Genomic DNA, 23,492 nt, shown 5'->3' with positions numbered 1-23,492 from the left:
AATACACGTACATGTAACAAGAGGCCCCTGGGCCACATCGCTCACCTGAGAATCTTTTGTCATATATTGTTCTTTACCAGATTTCCCCCTTGTAATACATATTGTGGCCCCGCCCTACCCCCTGGGGTCATGATTTGAACAATTTAGAATCTACACTACCCCAGGGTGCTTTCACATCAGTTTCAGTTTTTCTGGCCCAGTGGTTCTTGAGAAGAAGATTTTCAAAGATTTTTTCTATATATTTCTATGTAAAACATTGATGCCTCATTGTGGCCCCGCCCTACCTCCGGGGGTCATGATTTGAACAATTTAGAATCTACACTACCCCAGGGTGCTTTCACATCAGTTTCAGCTTTTCTGGCCCAGTGGTTCTTGAGAAGAAGATTTTTAAAGATTTTTCCTATATATTTCTATGTAAAACTTTGATTCACCATTGTGGCCCCGCCCAACCCCCGAGGGTCATGATTTGAACAATTTAGAATCTACACTATCCAAGGGTGCCTCCACATAAGTTTCAGCCTTATTGGCCCAGTGGTTCTTGAGAAGAAGATTTTTTAATGACCCCACCCTATTTTTGTCTTTTCTTGATTATCTCCCCTTGTGAGGGGACTTGGCCCTTCATTTTAACAATTTAAATTCCCCTTCACCCAAGGATGCTTTGTACCAAGTTTGGTCAAAATTGGCCCAGTGGTTCTTGAGAAGAAGTTGAAAATGTGAAAAGTTTACAGACGGACGGACAGACAGACAGACAGATGGACAGCTGGACAGACGGACGGACGATGGACAAAATGTGATCAGAAAAGCTCACTTGAGCCTTCGGCTCAGGTGAGCTAAAAATTACAAGTAGTTCTCACCCAACTCCCAGACAAAACAGCCTATTTTTGGCACCATTAGTGGCAACAGTTTGAAATAGAGCCCTCTTGTTACCAACAAATCCATCAGAAATCAAAAAGAGGCTCCTGCTGCCCTCTGCAGGGCTTAGCAAGATAAAAGATTTCAGGGGAGACAACACATCACTGCATCCCATCACAGGATTGGCAGTCTGAAAATATTCAATGTGTTCTTTAGAGTAATTCTGTTAATTCTATGGATTTCAAATGATCCATAATAAAATTCGTATTTTAATGCACAATAAATTGGCTTGACATTTTCTTTTTTCTTCACAATCAAACACATTTCTGTTACACAGTCATTAAAAGTATAATGAGCACACATATAAATGTCAAAGTACCTCTAGGTATTTTATGGCCTCATCTGTGGAATTCTTTGTAATTTTCTGAGGAAACTGAAAGAGCTCTTTAAAGAAAGACCCGAAAGCCACAATGTTAAAGGTAGCCTTCTCTGGCAGGTTGTCCAGAGCCAGTAATAACACCTACAAAACAATGCTTAAGCAAATGTTTACTTATTTTGAATCCGCTATCAATAAAACTCTTTTTCAGATTTGTGTCTTTCATATGCATGTTATTACAAGGGTATGTTTAAACTATTGTACTTTTCTGGCATCTCTGAATGGATCCCCCTTCATGGAGTTTGACAAATCCAGTAGAAATATGACCTCTGGGCTGGGGTCAATGGCTGCCTCAAACTCTGGGTAGAAGGCAAGCATACAAGCCTGAAAGGTAATTAAGTTTGTCAAAAGTAAAATATAATCTAGCCATAATTATTTTTTATCACACCGATATGTACATAAGTGCATACTATATCTGTGTTTACATTAAACATTTACAACTTAAGCTTTTTTTATTACTCTTTATTACCGGTACAAACACCTGAAATTATGACATCATTAATGATATCATCAGTGACTTCATGGAAGGATATTTAAATGATATTTTGCAATATCATAATTTTAAACTAGAGGTACTGTGACCAATGAGCTCACTAAATGATACCCCCCGCCTCCAATATGAATATAATGGGTGTCCATGTTTTGTTGTGGGAAACCAAAAATATGTGTCAGATCACAAAAGTTAAATAAGAGGTGCACAATGGCAATATGTAATAAAGATTTTGTGAAAGTTTCATCAAATTTTATTTCGTGGTATGAGAGGAGTTGCGGATAAGAGATGGGTACCCCAAAGCGTAACAGACAGACGGACGGAGAGCTAGACGTACAGACAGATGGAGGGACATAACAATTACTATATACTCTCCCGCTTTTCAAGCTGGGGGTATATAATCAATGTTTGTGGATGATATTTTGGTGATACTATGCTTGATATTCAGATTATGCCCATTAAGATGTGTGACATTTCTTATGAAACACTCTGTATAAGTATCTATGTGTACATGTACATCCACATCCACTACCTGTTGGTCTCTCTCTGGATGACACTCTACCCACATGCGAGGAACATGGATCTCTGCTAAGGTAATCATCAGCTGGAATCCTGCTGTAAACTCACTTTTCTTTGGAATCTCCACTACAGCCTTAGTGGCAGTTTTCTGACGATAAAACAAAATTACAAATTTCTTTGATATATATCAATAGGTAAAAGTAGACTCATGCATTAAGCAATTCTTTAAAAAAAATCTTTTTTAAACATTACAAATAACATCAAACATTTCTGGGCAGTACCAAATTGACTGATTATCCATCTTACTTTGTACTTCAGTCTGTGAGTACTTGATTTCAGTGACCTTATTTCAAATGGCATCTCTATGGCAGCTTGTAGTGATATCTGACAATCCATCGGGTCATGGACTTGTACAACGGTGGTTTCAGACTAGAAGTAGCATAAACATACAAAAAAACCTGTACATGACAAAAACATTTTTATGCTGTTGTATTTACCAGTATTTACAGAAAATTTTTAAGAAATTCTCACGGTAAAAACACATTTCATTTGCGTTAAACCTGTCCTCACCTGAGTTTGTTGGGCGAGCGCTGAATCTGTGACCCAGGGTGCTACTGTTGCTGGAATGGTCAGGGCAATACTGTCCCCTTCCACCTTAAGCTCTGTGATGTATGTCACTTTTATTAGGACCTCAGACTTTGGGGGGAGATTACCCACACTCACAGTAAAAACATCCTAAAAATAGAATTAGTGATAATCACATGAAGATTTTTTATCACATGTATTTACATGAACAAGTATAAATACTTTATAGGTTACTGTGTGTAAATATATATATACACAGGACTCTTAGCAATTAATGTACTTGATATAGCAATAGCTGTTTTCTGTCAAAAGCGATCGATAGCATACACAGCTACATAATGTTTATAGTATCTTTAAGACAGTAAAATAAATTCAAATACATGTACTGATGACACTTACAGGCTCCTCCTCATCCATTAAATATGCACCATGACCTTTGCTAATGGCCTCTCTGTACTCACGATGTGCTGTCTTCTTTTCTTTGATTTCTCCTGCAAATCACATTTAATGGTATAAAATAATTTTCTTATGTTCAGTTTCCCCGTTTAAAACAAAGATATAATTCAACTCCAAAATCAATTTTACTCTGATTATTAACTCCAGCGAATATCTGAAGTAGATATTGTCTGTTCCACTTTGGAAAAACTTACCGTTGTTTTCTACATTATAGATTTGAAATTAATCATATATCTTCCTTTTCTAATTTATTTTGCACTTATATAATTTTCATACTAAATCCCTGTTTAAACCTCACCAATTATTTACTGCATATAAAGTCAAGCTCTCTTACCTATTATGTGCTTTCCATTTATGAATGCTTCAAACCCACACACAGCAGCAGTCTCATCTAGAGGAAACACATACTTAGCTTCTATAGGCTCTGTTATTTTGTTTTTATAGGCCTGCAAAACCACCACCTGTAAAAGAAGAAAAAACACTGTGTAATAGAACAAATATATGTAGTAACAATCTGTAGACCCAACCAGGGCTCGAGCTGTGATTCGCCATTGTCGCCAATTGCGAATTCAATTTTTTTCAAAAGTGGCGAAAAGAAATTCATAAGTGGCGAAAATTAATTTTTTAAATGTACCATGTACAAAATTTGTGTAGTCCTGGTTAGCTCCTTTGTTTATTCAATGTACACAGATAAGTCCCTTTGTTTACTTAATGCAGCAGAGGTGTGAAAACTGAAACCTACATACAGGAAATCACGTCTCGCTTGAACACTAGGTAACTAGCCTGGAGCAATAAAGGGTTACAAAATTGCTTGAAATAATATAATTTGGATTAAACAAGGGGGGATAAAGTGTTATTCGGAGATGAAGTTTGTAAATAAAACATTTTTATCAACAAAATCTGGATCTATGTAGATCAAAGTAAAACATGACGAAAATTGTAAAGAATGGCTTCAAATTTTGCCTAATGTAAATTTTAAAAAGTGTACATTAATATACCATTAACTGACAAAGAGTGAAAAAGAAATTGGTTTGGAAACAGAATTATCTTTAGTTAGTAAATTATACTGAGTTATTTACAATAACAAGAGCTTGCATATTAAATCCTGGAGTCTCCAAGATGTTAAGTTTCAAACCTAATTTTCATTACTTTTCAATTTACTTCTTTTCACAATTAATTAATGAAATGATGAAAATTTCTATTTTTAAAAAATGTCATATTTTTACTAGGTCTGTACCCCCCCCCCCCTCCTTCCCAGGTGAAAAAAATATAAACAAGAGGACATTCTCTGTCAAGAGTTGGCCGATATCAATACAATATCAAATTAATTGTGTAATTTTAACATTATTACTTTTTTTCTTTTTTTTAAATGGATACTACCATAAGCTTTAAACATTACAATTTTAAAACAATATCTGTGTCAATAAACATAATAAAAAAATTGAATAACAAAAAGTGCATTGCATTGTCGAGAAATCAGATGTAAGTATGCCTTTTCTTAAAGCTTGTGTCGCGAAAAGTGGCGAAAAATATTTTCGGTCCAGTGGGAGCCCTGGACCCAACAAACTTCAATTTTTAATATACTGCTCTCTGCCTCAATACAGTTCAAAATACAACAACAATTTAGAAATAACCAAAGTTTTGCATTAAAAAAAAACAAGTAAATTGAATGTGGAGAAACAGGATGTTAACATAATCTAAAGGTTTGTTGAAATTTTTCATGGAGTGTAAATTTACCTTTGCTACCATGTCCATGACCTTGGCCCTGATATGAACCCCTCGTAGTGGGATTTGGATGGACTTTTTACTGCCGATTAAACCGCCGGTCACTTTAGAGAGGGGATCGGGGAGGTTCTTTATGTCAGTAATATCTGTAAAAATATGAAATCTCCATCATATAAGGAACCATTAACAACTTTTCAAATCTAATAATTCAATGAATGGGGAGGGTGATTCTTTTACAAGAAAATCATGCCATTTTCATAAATTCAAACATGATACATGTACTTTATAATTCATAATTTTCACTACAAGTTAAGCGCACTCACTTTATAGTCATGAATTCAAGAAACAATGATAAGTTAAGATTTTTCTATATGTTGAAATTAATCTTTACACAATATCGTTATGAATTCATACACCTACATTTGGGTGCCAAGGGACAAAAATAAGCAAAATCATCAAAACTTATCATCTGAAAAAATAAATGCCTTTACTGTATACCTTTACGATAACATACTTTTCATTTCATATGATAAGAGATTTTTATGAATCCTTAATTTCTTAGGGTCTTAACAAATTCTATTAAAGTAAACTCTATATGGCCATACCAATAGAACTTGATGTAACTGCCATGTTTTCCTCAACTTCAGGTCTTGTCGTGATTGTAGAAATGGGTGGATCACTGGGGAGCGTGAAGAGAACCACATATCTAACTCTCTGCTGCGAGGTGTTGTATATCACAAACTCATCATCCTGTTAGTAAGAAAACAGACATATAATTCTCCTCTGAATATAGAGTTCTATATTCAGATATTGGTAATACATCTTTATATTTAAAGGTCATTCATTTTAAATGAAACTTTAAGAGAGAAATATGAGAAATTACTGCAATTTGTGATTATTTTGTTTTAAAAAAAAACAATGCAACAAGACTTAATATAAAGATCCCCCCAAAAAAAGAACTTCTCAACTACGTAGCCAAATGCAGTATGGTCTATGGTCTTAAAGAACAGTTTTTTAATTAGATGCTCACGTAGAACTTTCCAATAAATGGACTTAAAAGCACATCTATAAAGTTAGCAACTGAATCAAAGCTTCTTAATTAAATGGCATACAAGTAGATCTATACATTAGCCATGCAAGTTGACCAAGACATACCTTATGGTATCTTGCTGTGATTTGACAGTAAAGGTGCAGCATTACTAGAAATTAGGATACAATATTGAATGACTGTAGCCATCTCTTTATTCATCATTCATGATAGCTTGGCTATGCAGGGAATTAGAATTCATTATTGCCAAAAAACTTATGTCTGGTAAGATAACTGCAATGCTTCAGCAACACAGGAGGATTTTGTTGAAGTGAAGGAAAAATAATCTTTAAAAACCTACCATAAAATCTGTTACATTTTCTTCTGTCATTTTCACACCATGACAGCTGTGGTATCCAGTAGGTGGTGCTGTAAGATCAGTTTGTAGAGTGGTGCAGTCACAACAATTTCCTAGCGCGACATCACAGGCTATCAGCATCCTCATTCCTGTGTCACGACTGGGCTCGGCATAGTGAAGGCAGGTTCTGAAATTAAGACATTTAAAGTCATTCAAGCTTATTTACACTTGGTTAAGTTTTCACTTCATTAAGCTTTACTTTGATGCAACAGAGCTACTTTAAATCACTCTTTATTTACAAGATTTTATTTATGTGCAATTACATGAGGCATTTGGTCTATGTAGCAAAAAAAATTTATTTTGATGTTTATTAAAGACAACAATACCCAGAATTTGTGAAAATTTTGTCATGAAAGTATTTGAAGTGTTGCAAAATACGGTGAAAACAGTATAGAGCATACATTCCTTCTCTTAATTGAAACAAGAATTAATTTTGAGTACATATGGTACATGAAATGTACTTTGTTCAAAGTCAATCATTTCCACTGCAGAAAATCAAAACTTGCTTTCATAATACTTCACACTATTTCATAGTTAAGAAATAAAATGTGAATTCAAAATCTAACAAGAGGCCCACGGGCCTTATAGGTCACCTGAGCATTCTGCAACAACTTTCCAGTTATTGAATTTGATTCATGTTTTAAGCCAGATGCTATATGGCATTCACAATTTTGAAAGAGGCACCATTGATCATCATTACACTTAGCAGTTGCTTAGCTTGGTTTATTGATTTGAAAATGTCATAGGATCTTCATGAACGTTTCATGAACATTTCATGAATGAAAAATTCAAGGAAATTCATGAATTATTCATGATCACCTCACTGAATACCCATACGCAAGGTAGGGGAACAAAATTGCATTCCAACTAATCAGTAATATTCAGCAATAATCAGTAGTGCCCCTAACACTGTGAAATAAACCCCTGACCCTAGGTCCATACATTCCACAAATTTTAAAAAGGCACCCTTAAAATTGCCTATCAAACAATAAATAAATGTTTTATAAATACAAAGGAGCAGATTTCAAACAATTAATTCATTTTCAGTATATAAGTAGAGCCCCACCCCCACCCCTGACCCTGGGGCCTTGAAATTCACAATTCTTCAAGATTAGGGCCCTTGCTCATCATAACTATATAGGTAGTTCATCTGCTTCATACCCAGAGACAGAGAAGAAAATTTTCAAAGATTTAATGTATTTTCACTATATAATCAATAGAGCCCCCCCCCCAACAACAGAACCCCTGACCCTGGGACCATAAAATTCACAATTTTATTAGAGCTACTCTTGCTCATCATAACTCTGTACTTACTTAGTTTATTTAGTACCCAGGAACAGAGAAAAAGATTTTTAAAGAAATAATGCATTTTCACTATATACTTATTTAGCGCTGCCCTAGCACTAGAACCCCTGACCCTATGGCCATGGATTTCACAATTTTGGTAGAGGACTCAATGCTGATTACAATCATGCAAACAGTTTGACTGCATGAAGTCCAGGAGTAAAGAAGAAGATTTTTAAAGATTGCATTAATTTTAGTGGTTTTGGCCCCATCCCTCAGGCCCCAAGGGGGCAGGGATCATGAAATTCACAATTTTTGTTCCCCTTCACCCATAGATGCTTTGTGCCAAATTTGGTTGAAATTGGTTCAGTGGTTGCAGAGAAGAAGCTAAAATGTTCAAAAGTTTACGAACGACGTACGACGAACGACGACAGATGAAAACAGATAGCAATAGGTCACCTGAGTTTACTCAGGTGACCTAAAAACAGGCACTCTAATCTGATAGTTTGTATACATCATTTTTAGAATAATTATTATTTTATCTTTACTCAAATGAATTGGAGAAGTAGATTCCATATCCAAGCTTTCCTCCATCAGTTCTGGTAATCCCATGTTCTTCTTCTACTGCTTGAGGTAAAAGTAGTCCCCTAAAATAGGAAAGTAAAATCTTATCAAAATATTGTTTTCATTATGATCATGTTGTCTTCATATGCCCATTGGAGGATATACTGTCTATAATGTATTTCCAGTATACAAAACTATGTATACAAATCAATATACATTGTAGTAGTTTACTTGACTACAAACCTTTATATTTTTTGGTCTTACAAATTAACTATCAGGTAATCAAAGATGTACAGTGAGGTAATAATACCAGACAATGTATGTAGACTTGAGCAGCTTAGACATACAAATAAATTACTGCAGTGTATGATGCAAAGTTTATTTCTTTTTACAAATATCCCAACAGTCTTGTGGATAAGTCTTCAAAAATGTGCAATGCTGCCATCTGATTTCTTAATGCATGGTCATCTACAGTGATGAGCATAAGATTTTTGCTGACCCTAAAAAAGCATACCTTGACAGAATACCAAGGAGATTCTGGGGCCCTGAAGCATGCATCAGCAGCTGAGAATTCCCTATGGAGCCAGATATTTCCTGGTACAAAATGTCCTCTACAGTTCTCCCAACTTCAAAAACATGGTGGATTGTGATGCTTCAAATGAAAAAGAAAATCTTGTTCCATTTTCGGAATGATAGTATTATATGATCAATTGTAAATTCTGAATATGAGAATTATTTCATTCACAATAATGTAATCTTTTAAGAATATAATTTAACACCTTTGTTCTCTATTACTGAAGATGTTTCGAATATCTTGAAATTTGGTGTTTGATTGGTTCAGTTTTGTCATGTGACATCTCAGAGCCTTGTACTTAGCAACAGTGCTGGCAGCAGGAGAGAAATCTGTGGCTTCACTGACAGTCAGTACATCATAAATCAGCTGGGGAAAAACATGAACAATATACGTATATAAAGATATACCGGGTATTAAACATTTGCTTCAAAGTTACCCCTGAAATAATAATCAAATGGTTTTGTAACTCTGCTTTAATACATTGATTTTTCTTTCTTTCTTTTTTTAACTGAAATTAATGTTCATTCCATCTTCCACCCCATTTTATATTCTCTACTCCCAGAATCTGTCAGCCCAGACCCCCTGAAAGGACCCCCTCTCTCTCTCTCCTCCATCAATAAATGACTGTCAGTGGACATGCAATTACACCCCTCCCCCACCTATCAATCAATCCATTAGTAAAATCTACCTGACAAAGATCTAGTTTCTCTGAGATCATCTTAGGGCTCAGGTCATGTGTTATGTACTGCTGTTTGTGGGGTAGGGCTTCCCTATAAAACTTCTCCACCAGCTCTGACAAGCAGTTATCTGATTTGTTCTCCTTCATAATGTGCTTGATCTGCTTTAAAATGGCCATAGCGTCATCCACCTAGAAAAAAACCTTTACAGTCAAACCTCAATATCTCAAACAAAATGAGACAAAGAACAAATTTCCAAGATATCCAACCAATCCAAATATCAAGGTTAATATATTTAGAGAAAAAGCAATTGGGACTTATAACTCACTTCAACTTATCCATGAAGACATTCTAATGTTGAACATGCTTATAAAGAATTGATGCTTTCTGTGAAGTGATTTTTATTTCTATATTGTGTATTTAATGGATATAATGAAGCAAGGTCATCTGTCCCTGGCCCCTAATTATATGTGTTTTACTGTATTCCAGATATGGAAGTTCCAGATACCAAAGTTGAACATAAATTTCAAATGATAATCATCGGTATTGTGTTTTCAGCAAACCAAAGCACACAATATATATGTATTAAAATCCATCTGCTCACTTTATCTATCTTTGTATGCTGCATGGAGATGGTTAACATTTTCTCGGCTTCCTGTATTGCCTCATTCCAAATCATCTCAACAAACTGACCTACATCTGGATCAAGGTCACTGTGCATGGAACAAATATCATCCAAAATCTGGAAAAAAAATCATCCTATCTTAAATCACATATTAGGAGAGATAAGCAACAAGAGAGAGAGAGAAAGGGGAAGGGAGTGAGGAAGGAAAGGGGAAAGGCAGGAAGATTCATCCTCTGCTTGATTCACTGTTATTTGATTTCCTGGTATAAACCTTTTGTATAGTTAAGATATTATACTTCTGCATACCATCTTCAGTTTGTGGGATCCTATCTGATTGGAGATAAATTTGGGTGTGTGCCATGGCTCCATATTCATCAGACCTGATGTGTACCTCTTGTATAACTGTTCAAAGCAAATTAGAACTTCATCTGCAGAGTCCAGATACCAAACTACAGGCCCCTCTCTAGCCTGGATATGCTAGAATAGAACATGAATTTGTTACATACTGTGGTAGGTGTAATATTTAATAATTAATAATAGACACATTTGCAGATGTGAAAAATCATTTCAATGTACCTCTCCATCTAGTTGCCCCCCTTGATGATAAAGTCTGAACTTCTCACTAGATGTCAGGGCATGCACCTCAATAATGTGAACCATTTTTGAGGACTAAAAAATAGAATATAATAAATTATTTTCACTTGGCATTTTCATTCTCATCAGAATCATTACTCTTAAATTGATTTACAAAATTCTCAGACATTTTTTCAATGTCACTTAATAAAACAAAATTTAAGTCAGATTAAAATTACATGTACAAACATTCATAGTTATTACATATAGGGCACACATCTTTCAAAACAGGTGGCAAATGGGCCATAACAATCATCTGATTTAAAAAATTCTTTTTTCCTTTTTCAGATTTAAAAATTTGGACACCCATTGTAGACCCACCCTCCCCCAGTGGTCATGTTTTGAACAAAATTGAATAATAAACTATTCCTGGATGTCTCCATATAAAATAACCATGTGTTTTGCTGTTCATGAAAAGATTTTATAAAAATCCTATATACCCAGGTATACCCATATAAAAATTTGATCACCCATAGTGGCCCCAGCCAACAACCGGGGGTCATGAGTTGAACAAACTTGAACCTATGCATCTTTATTAAAAGAAATAAGTAATGAATAACTAAAAATATATAATTAAAAAAAAGAGAATTGAGATGAGTAATACATGCCTTTAGCAGAGCCCATTTTGCCACTTCATATTTATCATCATTGGGAGAAGGGGCCTCTGGATCATCCAATGACCACGATTTTATGGCATTTAAATTCACGGCCTTCTGATGCCTTGCATTAAGGTAAGTTTTAGCCTTCTGTAATTTTGCTGTGAATGAAATAAATAGATTATAAATGATTTTATTTAATATCAACAATTTGTGTCCAATTACCTTTCACAAACTAGGTTTGGACACAAAATCCAGTAAACAGTGATTCAAGTAAGAAAAGTCTTCCTTTTAAGACAATGATTCACAAAATGTATGCTTATTAAACATATAATTTTTTTTTAACGATTAAAAGAATGAACAGTTTTAAATTTTCAACGATTAAAAATGCATAAGTACTGTACTGTAGTGAATAAGTCCTTACTTATTCGTCCTTTTCTGAAATTCTTTCCAGTGAGTGGCTCTCCCACTTCGTACTTGGCTGTTGGCAGAATCTCTTGCTGTTCTATACTGTCTGTGATGAACTCACATCGAACAACAGGGACACTGTATCGCACGGCTTGCCTCTGTTTATAGGAGGATTTTTCCAGCATATCTCCAAATAGCACAACATAGTTTGTCTAGAGAAGAAAAGATTACACTGAGTTAGCAAAAATATAACTGTATTCCAAAACAAGTTGTTATTTTTTTGTCGCCTGCTGAATGTTGGGGATATTAATTTTGGTCAGTCTGTTTAGCTGTCTGTCTGTAGTTCTGTCTGTCTGTAATGCTAATTCATTCTCAAAGCCGGGGAAGCATTAATTACAAGAAATAATACTTGAAGTGAACAACAAAGAAAGTGACGGTGTAAATTGAAGGATTTTACAATACTTGGATCTGTAGCTCTCTGCTTTATCTGTCTGATTTTTTTAAAGCACAGAGCTGTAACAGTTCTGCAGCTATGAAGGGTCTGACAATATCCATGATATCAGTATAAGCAGTTGGTCATGTCTACATAGTGATGAAATTTACAGCAAACTCCAAAATCTAATACTGTACTGCATAAAGTTATGGTACCTACATCATTTTATTACTTACCTTACGAGTAAAAACGTAGGATATAGTTCCTCCATTTTCAGTTATCTTTCTCCTCCAACACTGCTTCACTTTGAATCTTGTCAAACTATCAAACTCCAACACAAAAGTGCAATTGTGAAAAAGATTTGAGCCAGAAATTACCATAATTTAGAACGTCTTTCTCCGCAAGATAGAATGAAGCAAGTCTGAAGATCTTTTTTCTTAAATAATCATGATAATGGTATTGCACCACAAGGAAACGAAAAAGAAAAATAGAGTGAATCAAACCCTAATCAAGGTTGGAGAGGGAACAGTTGACAAAAATGAAGTGACAGTCATCTCGGCAAAAACACATGATTCTTAAAAGCATAATAAGCACAATATGTTAATTTCAGTCTAGATTTGTTTATGGTTTTACGGTTTTCTAAACATTCAATGATTCTTTTTTTGTTTTTTGTTTACAATGACACATTATGAATTTTGAACCCGATATGATTTATTTCTGTACTACGATCCCGATGTATATATCTATTGATATAAACACACTTGGGCAAAGAAGAAACTTATTTAATTATGCCCCCGTAAACAAAGTTTCGAGGTATATAGTTTTTGCTATGTCCCTCTGTCTAGCTGTATATCTGTCTGTTTGTCCTGAAAAACTTTAACCTTGCCCATAACTTTTGATTGTTGGGACAATGGTTTTCATATTTCACAGGTGTCATGGGTGTATTCCTTGTGAAAAGACCTTTCTTTTGGTACCACCAAATTTGACCCTGACCTTGGAGTTTGACCCAAGTTTACACCATAATTCTAAATTTTTACTTTAGCCATAACTTTTGAACAGGTGATGCTAGGACTTTCATACTTCATAAATATTAATATTCTTTGTCAGTTTGTGATAAGACCTAGCTTTCATTGGATACCAAAAACTTAAACCATGTGACCTTGAAGACTGACCTACTTTTATTAACTTTCACCTTGGCCATAATTTTGAATGGTAAGGGCTAGGGCTTTCATATTTCATATATGTATTCTTTGTAACAATACCTTTCATTGGATACCAACATGGCCCTTGGACCTTGGAGTTTGACCTACTTTAAACAAAAACGTAGAAGAATCTGGGGCCATCTCTAACAGATCTTTTATTAGTTTCGTGTGTAGCTAATAGTACATGCCAAGTGCATGTGATCAATTCACTTTTTTCACTTGTTCACAATTTTGAATTATAAGACTATTTCATCACATTTTTCATTGACTACAAGCACATATACAGTGACGCAACTCAACAAGATAGCCATGGTATAAAGTGATAAAGGGGGGGAGTAACAAATCATAAACAAATCTTGCTGAATTCTTAATACTTTTATTCTTTCATATACAACTTTTTCGAATTTTTCATATGCAGATACATTGTATATGTATAGATGCATTAATCATTAGTAAATAATTTAATATTATTAATTAGATTAATTTACAAGTCATGTTTAACCATACAAAATCCTCACACTTAGAGAACATGTATCACAACAAACAATATCAAACTTAATTTGAATATCAGTCTCTGATAAAAGGTATTCACCACCACATCTACAAGGATATGTGTAAGTTATGTCATCTGCTTCAGACATGTCACACTTTTCAAAATCACCTATCTCAACGTCGTCCTGAATAGGCCAATCCTGAGATATTAATCTCTGTTTCCACTTTATGTCATACTGCTTCCTTAAATCTTGATTGCTCAAGATAGTCCATGCAAAATTTATTTTTGCAAATTCTTCATGTGCATTTTGCTGCAAATCCGAAATTTCTCCACCATTTTGTGATAAGATTTTGTCTGGATGACTCCGTAAAGCCAATTTTTGGTAACTTTTCTTTATTTCTTCAAACGTTGCTGTTTCCTCACAGTCTAAAATGCTATAAAGATCTTCCATTCTTAAATAACAACAGAATGATGAGAATCCATCGCCTCGCCGCACAGTCGAAACTTTACTTTCATTTTCAAATGCTTTATCAGTTGTATCTAAAATATTCGATTCTATAAAGTAAACATTCCGACATGGTATGATTAACCTACGGTCAATTATTAAAAATCTGTACTAACTAAAATACATTCAAATAAAAAAGCTTTCACTTTTCAGGTTTAACTATGTGAAACAATTTAATAAATCTATATCGAACAGAAAAAATCCACGAATTCGCTTAAGAACAACCTGTTCAATGCCAATGTAATACTTCCGGTGTTGAAAGCTGTGAAGATCAAAAATGTCAAAATTGGTTGCTGAAATCAAAGACATTTTGAGCGTACATTTGGTCACCAATGTACTACTTTCTGTATCGTATTACCTTCTGAAGACAAATCGTCCAATATGTGAATACCTTTTTGATGACTGCTTCTTAGAATTGGTAAGGGTAATGTTTAAAAGTTTTAAGCTTTTTGCAGCATGCCATGTTGCCCTTGGGCAATTTTTGATGAGATTGACGATCGCTTGGCTTTGCTCATGTAGCCCTAGCAGCATATGTTTGATTAGATATTTATATTTTGTCACTTATATAAGGTACCTTTTGGTATAAAATTTATAAAACATTAGAATTGAACTCTCACCTTCATTATCTCGACAAAAAAATAATAAACAGTAGTTCATACATGTAAATATTCTTTGATTACACAAAGTGGTCCTGTACAGGTCCAATGGAAAGACTATTTCTACCTACTAATAGTCTTTTGACTGGACTTGCTGTAGGTCCGAATTTTGTTTCTTTATACTAAGTATTTAAGTGTATTTAAAAAAACAAATTTGAAAGCCAATCTTGTTTTAAATAAATAAGATGAAGCATATCTTGTTTTAAATAAATAAGATTATGTACATATATATTGCAGCATTACAAATGCAGATTACAAGTCAATAAACAAACTTTCATTATCACTTTTCTCTTCATTTCAGAAAGAGTGGGAATGGCTGACTTTTCTAGGCTGTATTATTGTGATAAAATGCCGTAAACATGGTAATTTCTTATTTTACCCACACATTTTTCAGAAAATTTATTTTGAAAAATTAAATACAGATAACAGATACACAAATTTAGTAATTTGTACATACTTATCATAAATGTTGACATGGCACATACTGATTTTGCAGCCGCATTCTTGGATTATGTGAATACAGCATGCATGTTTGCAAAATTTTTGAATGGTGTTATGATGTTCCGGGCAAGTCCTATCTATGGTCTGGTGTATTTTCTTGTGGTTTTATGTAAGTATAAATACATTGTACTATGAAATCAATGTACTTTTTTCTTACTATTTACTGGGAAATTTTACATGTGATATACCTTTCAATCAAATAAGCAAACTTTTTCTCCAATTCTTTCTGAGAGAAGTAGACTATTGTTGGTGTCAATATTATACCTGCATACCTTTATAATAATACAGACATGCTTATAATAGTTTTTCACATGTGAAGTCATGTTGTACTTTAAAATACTTTTTTCAGTTTTTATCGTTGTAATGAAAAATAGATATGGAATTCTGAGCTTGTTCTAAATCTTTTTTTTTCTCTTACATACAGTACATACAATTGTTCTCCCTAGACCTGTTTACCAAGGTCCTGAATATATCACTTATTTTAGAGGACCTCATTTACAGGTGAGAAAAATACAAGATGCATGGCCATTAGTGATAGAACGATTGTCGCCGACAATCGATTGTCGGTCGTTAGAAGCTCTTCGATGCTACTAATCGATTATAAAATAAATGTCGCCGACATCGCTAACAAAAAATGAAATTGTCATACTTTAATTTTATTACCAAATCCAAGTGCAAAGAGCATAAAAGTAGTGATGAATGTTGAAAACATGAAAGGATTCCGTGTCTTGTTGATACTTTTACCGCCATGATTAAATATGGGGTCAGACTAAAACCAGGAAACGGTGATATTGCAAGGTTTTACTATATACAAAGGAAATCATAATTAGTTTAATCAATCTTTAAACGTAATTATAATCAGAAATACAAGTCTTTCTTCTGGATAACTACTTTTAAAACTTACAATTTTAACTAATTAAAACTAAATAAAAGAAATAGGTACATGTATTAAATGAAAGGTGGGACTAATATCAGTAAAATACCCATTGCATGGACTTTATTAAAAAAAATAAATTCCCATTCTGTTTTTAATAGTCCTACATTTGTTAGAGTAAACAAAATATTATTCTCCACTTAAAAAAAGAAATTTCAATTAACATTTTTGAATATTTTATGTATGTAAATGAATTTTTTGTAAAAGTCTGACAGAAATCTGAATTAGTTTTAACTTTTCTATATTAATTTCATTATAGTTCAAAATTTCGATTATAATCGATTATTAATCGATTATGCCCATCCGATTATTACCGATAATCGATTCTGATTTTTTTCCGATTCCCCATCACTAATGGCCATGTATCTGAAATTTGAAATGCAGTTTTGAATCAATAAAACATACCAATATTGAAAATGTGAAGCAAAAACATCAAGATTTCTCAATATTTAAAGCAGTCAAATTAAGAATTTGTACTTTTTATTTCTACAGGAGGAGTTAGAAAGAGACAAAAGAATTACCTGGATTATTTCATTCTATGCTGCCTGGTCACCACAGTGTGTTACATTTGCTCCAATTTTCTCTGAAATTTCATCTCAGTATGTACTTTATGCATTGCACTGTTCACATAACAAGCATATATTTCCTCTCAATTTATTAAGTCTTCTTTAATGAAGCAAAAATTTCTTGGACAGCAGTGTTATCTACATTTGGAATGTAAATAATTTAATCCAGTGTTTTTTTAACACACAAGCCCATTTAGCACTTCTCAAGATGTAGTATTTGTTGACATTTGTAGATATCATCTAGACAACCTAAAATTTGGTAAAATTGATGTGTCCAGGTATCCAGATGTAGGAAAAGCGTAAGTAAAACACAAAGTAATTTAGTTTGTACATGAATGGTTGTAAAGTGAATTTTTTGTTTTATTTGGATGCTTATTGTTTTATGTAGACCTTTATCTCAATTGCTCGTGTATACTTAAGGAAATGGAAAAAAAGTCATATATCATTAACATATGTCATTAATCGAAATTCTATTTAAAAGAAAATATCAATATTTTTGAGTTACAACTCCTATGTTTATATTTCACTCCCATAAAATCTTTTGCAGATTCAATATTGACAGTAGCTCCTGGTCAAAGCAGCTGCCCACTGTTATTGTTTTTGAGAATGGAAAAGAGACAAACAGAAAGCCATTCATTTCACCAAAGGGCACAGTCCTGCGTTACAAATTCTCAAAGGTAAGACAAGACAGATTATCATTTGAAAACAAAAATATTGATTTTTTTTATTTCCACAGACTTTACAGTCTTCAATGATACAAATATCCATTAATTAAGCATGCAAGCAACCTTAAATAATGCATTTTAATATTTAATTTTGTCCTTTTCTCAACAAGAAAAAAAATTGATGTGGGGGCATTGAGACACACACAAAAAAAACTATTGCTTGAAGTGATTTTATTTTTTAAACAATCTTGTCGTATGTAAAGCTTTTAACATTTATTTTCTTTTCACAAACAGGATGCAGTGATTGCAGATTTTGATCTCAATAACATCTACCAAAGGTGTAAACAAAATCCTTTAAAAGGCTACAAAGACAAAACTGACAAAGATGCTGCCAAAGAAAAGAAAGAAAACTGAGGCCAAAATAATTTCCAAGTCGTGCAATGAAAAAAGAGACAAAGAATGGAGTGCAATGTTAAATCTTCTCTATGCCAAGTCTGCAAAAGTACCTGTTCAACAGGCAATACATAAAATATTCTGTGTTTTATGATATGTTAAACAGGATTTTTATATAGTCTTGGGTTTGGGTTAAATGTTTGAAGAGGATTGGATACAAAACTTGATTATTAAAATTAGACTTGTTCTGAGGCTTTCAAGGTCAAGAAGTGAAAGATGTGGATGAATCTCTTCTTTTTGTTCAGATTACATGGAAATAAAGTCATTTTTTACATTTTTAAATTGGTTCATGTACAAAGAAGAAGGTATGGTTTGGGTTTTATTGAGCCCTCAAAATTCAATGTTTACAAAAAGTTATGAAATTTTGCTTTAATATACCCTGGGTAAGTTGAGTACATAAGTATGAATGTGATAAATCATGAAATAATTTTTCATGAAGGAAGACCGTTCTTGAAGTATGACATCATTAACTAAATCTAATAGTAATTGATGAATTGCTCATCTCTGATATTTTCACACATGATGCTATATGTGTTAACTTTACAGCCATTTTATTTAAAATTATATTGGATTTAAAATCAATCTCATCTTGGAGGCAATTATTATACCCCCCGCAAACAAGTTTGGGGGGGTATATAGGAATCACCTTGTCCGTCTGTCCGTCTGTCTGTGCAATCGTGTCCGGTCCATATTTTTCTTAAAGAGGGACATTAGAATCTACTACTCCACACAAAGATTGCCCATGACCTAAGGGTGTGTCATGACCTTGACCCAAGGTCATTTGGGGAACTTCAAGGTCACTGGAAGAAAAATTTCATAATTCGTGTCCGGTCCATATCTTTTTTAAAGATAAACTTAGGTTCTCATTTCACACAAAGATTGTCCATGACCCAAGGGTGTGTCATGACCTTGATCCAAGGTCATTTGGGGAAGTTCAAGGTCACTGGAAGAAAAATTTCATAATTCGTGTCCGGTCCATATCTTTCTTATGGATAAACTTGGTAGGTTCTTCTTTCACATAAAGATTACCCATGAAGCAAGGGTGTGTCATGACCTTGATCCAAGGTCATTTGGGGAAGTTCAAGGTCACTGGAAGAAAAATGTCATAATTCGTGTCAGGTCCATATCTTTCTTAAAGATAAACTTGGTAGGTTCTCATTTCACACAAAGATTGCCCATGACCTAAGGGTGTGTCATGACCTTGACCCAAGGTCATTTGGGGAAGTTCAAGGTCACTGGAAGAAAAATTTCACAATTCATGTCCAGTCCATATCTTATGGATAAACTTGGTAGGTTCTAATTTCACACAAAGATTACCCATGAAGCAAGGGTGTGTCATGACCTTGATCCAAGGTCATTTGGGGAACTTCAAGGTCACTGGAAGAAAAATGTCATAATTCTTGTCAGGTCCATATCTTTCTTAAAGATAAACTTGGTAGGTTCTCATTTCACACAAAGATTGCCCATGACCTAAGGGTGTGTCAAGACCTTGATCCAAGGTCATTTGGAGAAGTTCAAGGTCACTGGAAGAAAAATTTCATAATTCGTGTCCGGTCCATATCTTATGGATAAACTTGGTAGGTTCTCCTTTCACACAAAGATTACCCATGAAGCAAGGGTGTGTCATGACCTTGATCCAAGGTCATTTGGGGAACTTCAAGGTCACTGGAAGAAAAATTTCATAATTCGTGTCCGGTCCATATCTTTCTTAAAGATAAACTTGGTAGGTTCTCATTTCACACAAAGATTGCCCATGACCTAAGGGTGTGTCTTGACCTTGACCCAAGGTCATTTGGAGAAGTTCAAGGTCACTGGAAGAAAAATTCATTATTCATGTTTGATACATATCTTTATTAAGGAAAAACTTACTTCTGAAAAACCCAGTGGGGAGTATTTTGTCCTGTTTGGACAGTTCTAGTATTTGCTTGTGACAGTGGGTGATGCCATTAAAAAGCACCCACATGGTGCAGTGGTGAGACTGCTCTAGAATTGCAGAGCAAGGAATTGATCCTTATGTAACACATTCAAATTCCACCAAATCTATTCTACACCTTTAACACTGACCGCCATGACAGAAAATCTCATGATACATGTATTAAGTAAGATTAAATTACATGTATTTCCTTGTGATAAAACCGTTTTTTGGGACCAAATTTGACCTCTTGACCATGACCTTGGAGTTTGACCCACTTTTACTAAAAATTACCAAACTTAAACCTTGTCCATAACTTTAGAACAGTTGGAGCCATGGCTTTCATAATTCATCGTGACAAGACCTTTCAACTGGTATAAAAACTTGACCTCAGAGTTTGAACCACTTTTAGAAAACTTTAACCTTGTCCATAACTTTTGAACAGGTACATATAGTACTAGGGCTTTTTAATATATTTCACATGTGTATTCCTTGTGAACAGACCTTCCCTCCTCTTGGTACCAACATTTTTGACATTAACTTGGGTTTAAATTTTGACTTGTATTTGAGAAACTGCAACCTTCCCCTTAAGCTGCCATACGGGCTCATCAATGTTTCGCAAACACATTTTGTTTGGATTATTTTTGCCTTATTTGTCATTGAGCTTTATGTAAAATTCAATAATACGAGGGTTGTCCCAAAAAGTCGTAGACAGGGAACATAGTTTATTTTCTCTTTGCTAAATCAAATTTCTTGTCATAGCAAAGAGTAACATTTTTTTATCTTGCATTTAAAGTTTCATGACGATACCACATTTAATAAGAAAACTATGAAAAAATGAAGAAACCATGTAAGTGTACATCGGCGCATGAGAGCAAGCGTAATTTACGTCTCATAACGTTATGGTCCCTTTTTCTGCTTCACATCAGGCTATTACATGTAACATCCAAATGAATATTCTTTTAGTGAAAAACCACTCATGACTACGGGACTAATTTAAATTCACTACTGTCCGTTTTCTTAAGCAGATTCAAATTTTTAGTCAAGATTAAATTAGTTGAAAGATTATCTTACATTTTAGGCAGCAGAGAATACACATTGTTTGATGACGTTCATGGCTCAGAACTTTCCCAAATGTCTGCGTTAAACGATCAGTACTCTACTTTACATGCAATAACTATCTTTTTTTTCGATATAGAGGAAAAACGATCTTTGAATCTCATGCTATTCAAAAACACCTTTTCTATTAAAAAAATAGTGAGTAGTGTCCTTCCTGTACTCTTTTATCCCGTCTCTGGTGAATATAAAACATACCAAAAGCAATTTATTACATTTCCGTGCGCCGGGTACGCGTTCGACGACGTCATTTTCATCAATCTCGATTCGAACATCACTTTCAAAATCATGTCACCAGTCGTCTGTTTCTAATGCTATTTAAATGAAATTTTGACATATTATTAAGCTTTTAATTCTGGTTTTAGTGATTTAAATTTTAGTTCAATCTTTTACATAGTACCAAAGAAATAAAAGCAAATGTAATAGTTATATGCGTAAATTATTCCGAATTTTGGTCGTGCGCCGACAGACCATATCGGCCTTCAAATAAATCGTCCCATTATAATTAATATGAAAGATATATATTTAAGAATTCACAATTTTAAAGAACATTGAATGTATTATGTCTATGCAAAATTTGGTTAGTATTGGTTACGTGTTTAAAAAGTTATTAACATTGTCTACGACTTTTTGGGACAACCCTCGTAATAACAAATTTACATTACAATTTAATGTTAGTTAAATTATATTTTATGTACTAAAAATATGTCACCATGATATTGTGTATTAATATATCTTTAAATACAAGTACTAGCCTATGACCATAACTGTAGCGTTATGGTTTTATATATTAGTCTTTGACCATGATATGGTCAAAGACTTATGTATAAAACGGTAAAACCATAAAGCTACAGTTCTGCAGCTAAGCAAAACATTCAAAAGAACATTTGCGTTGTATGGAATGCCATATACGACAGCCAACTGCTTACTGCTGACTGCTTACTGCCAACTGTCAGCAGCTTACTGCTAACTGCCACAAATATTTGAATAATTTTTATATTTATATTGATATTTATGTGAACTTTCAAAAAAAAAAAAACAGGCGCGGATCCAGGTCATTTTTTCCAAGAGGGTCACCCTGGTAAAATTAAATTGATTAAATGACCAATATGTTTATCCTATTTAATATTTATTCAGTATATGCGATTGATAAAGTACATTTTTTATTTGTTTTCTCATTTGAAATAGGTAATAAAATGACTATTTTCTGCATTTAATCTTTAAAGAAGTACACCCTCCCCCAACCCCGGAGACAACAAAACCTTTGAAGAGAGAAAAATGAAAAAAAAAAAAAAAAGAATTTCTTGTTTTGCAGGGAAAGATGTTTTAAAAATAAGTTTACATTTTCCATTATATTCTACAGCTAAAAATTTCCTCAAATTAAAGATGTATATCTCTGTGTGTTATAATGTTTCACATGCAAATATCTTGGGGTTGGAAAATTTATATCTCTTTGCTTTTACAAATAAGATATGTTTTACATGCATAGATCTAGAGAGAGAGGTCCGGACCACCCCTCTGAAATTTGTAATGTTATTTAATGCACACACTAAACCAACTAAAAGTTATTCAATGTATAAAATAAATCAACTTAAAAGGACCTTAGAACCCCCCCCCCCCCCCCGAAAACGCGGTTTCGTGTTAAGTTGGTATAAAAATGTCATAGACATGAAGGTATGACACATGGGAACCCCCTCTCCCGGCCAAAATAAATTTTCACATTTCTTGTCAAGAAATATCTGGGTTGGATATATTTTTAACATGAGTGACCCTCTTGGAAAAAAAATGTTCTAGATCCGCGCCTGTTTTTTTTTTCTTCTTTTTTTGAAAATTAACATAAATATCAATATCAAAATAAAATTTATTCAAATATGTGTGACAGTAAGCAGTAAGCAGTTGACAGTTGGCAGTAAGCAGTCAGCAGTTGGCTGTCGTATATGGCATTCCACAGCGTTGAGTGAAGTTCTTTCAATTGCAAGGTAATTAAGTTTGCTTTTACTGTCCCCCGCTTTCGCGAAAGCGAGGGGACATTAAATCTCATTCGTCTGTCCGTCTGTCCGTTTGTCTAGCTGTCCGTCAGTCTGTCCGTCCGTCACAAAAACTTTAACCTTGCCCATAACTTTTGATTTAGTTGAGCTATGACTTTCATATTTCATATGTGTATTCCTTGTGACAAGACCTTTCTTT

At 34.0% G+C, this 23,492-nt stretch overlaps 2 protein-coding genes across 6 annotated transcripts in view; one reads left to right on the top strand and one right to left on the bottom strand.

Moving 5' to 3' along the window:
- LOC134267631 (uncharacterized) overlaps window positions 1–12,773 on the bottom strand; it is a 42,213-nt gene extending 29,440 nt beyond the window's left edge. For 3 of the 4 annotated variants that reach the window (XM_062749837.1, XM_062749838.1, XM_062749839.1), the window contains exons 1-21: window positions 12,539–12,769; window positions 11,886–12,081; window positions 11,474–11,622; window positions 10,809–10,901; window positions 10,539–10,709; window positions 10,212–10,349; window positions 9,619–9,798; window positions 9,136–9,296; window positions 8,871–9,008; window positions 8,341–8,439; window positions 6,452–6,635; window positions 5,669–5,813; window positions 5,076–5,209; window positions 3,673–3,799; window positions 3,282–3,373; window positions 2,868–3,032; window positions 2,604–2,726; window positions 2,311–2,445; window positions 1,493–1,612; window positions 1,232–1,372; window positions 855–1,042 (exon numbers count right to left, since the gene is read on the bottom strand). In XM_062749837.1, the coding sequence (XP_062605821.1) occupies window positions 855–1,042; window positions 1,232–1,372; window positions 1,493–1,612; window positions 2,311–2,445; window positions 2,604–2,726; window positions 2,868–3,032; window positions 3,282–3,373; window positions 3,673–3,799; window positions 5,076–5,209; window positions 5,669–5,813; window positions 6,452–6,635; window positions 8,341–8,439; window positions 8,871–9,008; window positions 9,136–9,296; window positions 9,619–9,798; window positions 10,212–10,349; window positions 10,539–10,709; window positions 10,809–10,901; window positions 11,474–11,622; window positions 11,886–12,081; window positions 12,539–12,682 (3,023 nt within the window). In that variant the 5' untranslated portion in view covers window positions 12,683–12,769. Of the gene's footprint in view, window positions 1–854; window positions 1,043–1,231; window positions 1,373–1,492; window positions 1,613–2,310; window positions 2,446–2,603; window positions 2,727–2,867; window positions 3,033–3,281; window positions 3,374–3,672; window positions 3,800–5,075; window positions 5,210–5,668; window positions 5,814–6,451; window positions 6,636–8,340; window positions 8,440–8,870; window positions 9,009–9,135; window positions 9,297–9,618; window positions 9,799–10,211; window positions 10,350–10,538; window positions 10,710–10,808; window positions 10,902–11,473; window positions 11,623–11,885; window positions 12,082–12,538 lie in introns of all 4 variants that reach the window. The other variant, XM_062749840.1, reaches the window with a different exon arrangement.
- Window positions 10,575–18,559, top strand: LOC134267633 (thioredoxin-related transmembrane protein 2 homolog). 2 transcript variants are annotated; one of them, XM_062749842.1, is made up of 8 exons: window positions 10,575–10,742; window positions 15,460–15,520; window positions 15,655–15,768; window positions 16,084–16,160; window positions 17,086–17,192; window positions 17,393–17,458; window positions 17,707–17,836; window positions 18,119–18,559. In XM_062749842.1, the coding sequence occupies exons 1-8, from the start codon at window positions 10,722–10,724 to the stop codon at window positions 18,236–18,238; spliced, it is 696 nt and encodes a 231-aa protein (XP_062605826.1). In that variant the 5' UTR covers window positions 10,575–10,721; the 3' UTR covers window positions 18,239–18,559. The 2 variants fall into 2 exon arrangements, with proteins under 2 accessions (XP_062605826.1, XP_062605825.1); XM_062749841.1 differs by lacking the exon at window positions 10,575–10,742 and adding an exon at window positions 14,734–14,920.
- The last annotated feature ends 4,933 nt before the right edge of the window (window positions 18,560–23,492 follow it).

The sequence above is a fragment of the Saccostrea cucullata genome, unplaced genomic scaffold, assembly GCF_032062105.1.
Source record: "Saccostrea cucullata isolate Sc308-1 unplaced genomic scaffold, CSIRO_AGI_Scuc_v1 ctg260, whole genome shotgun sequence".
NCBI lineage: Eukaryota > Metazoa > Mollusca > Bivalvia > Ostreida > Ostreidae > Saccostrea > Saccostrea cuccullata.
The sequence above is the reverse complement of the archived record's forward strand: the minus strand, read 5'-3'. Positions and strand labels throughout refer to the sequence as shown.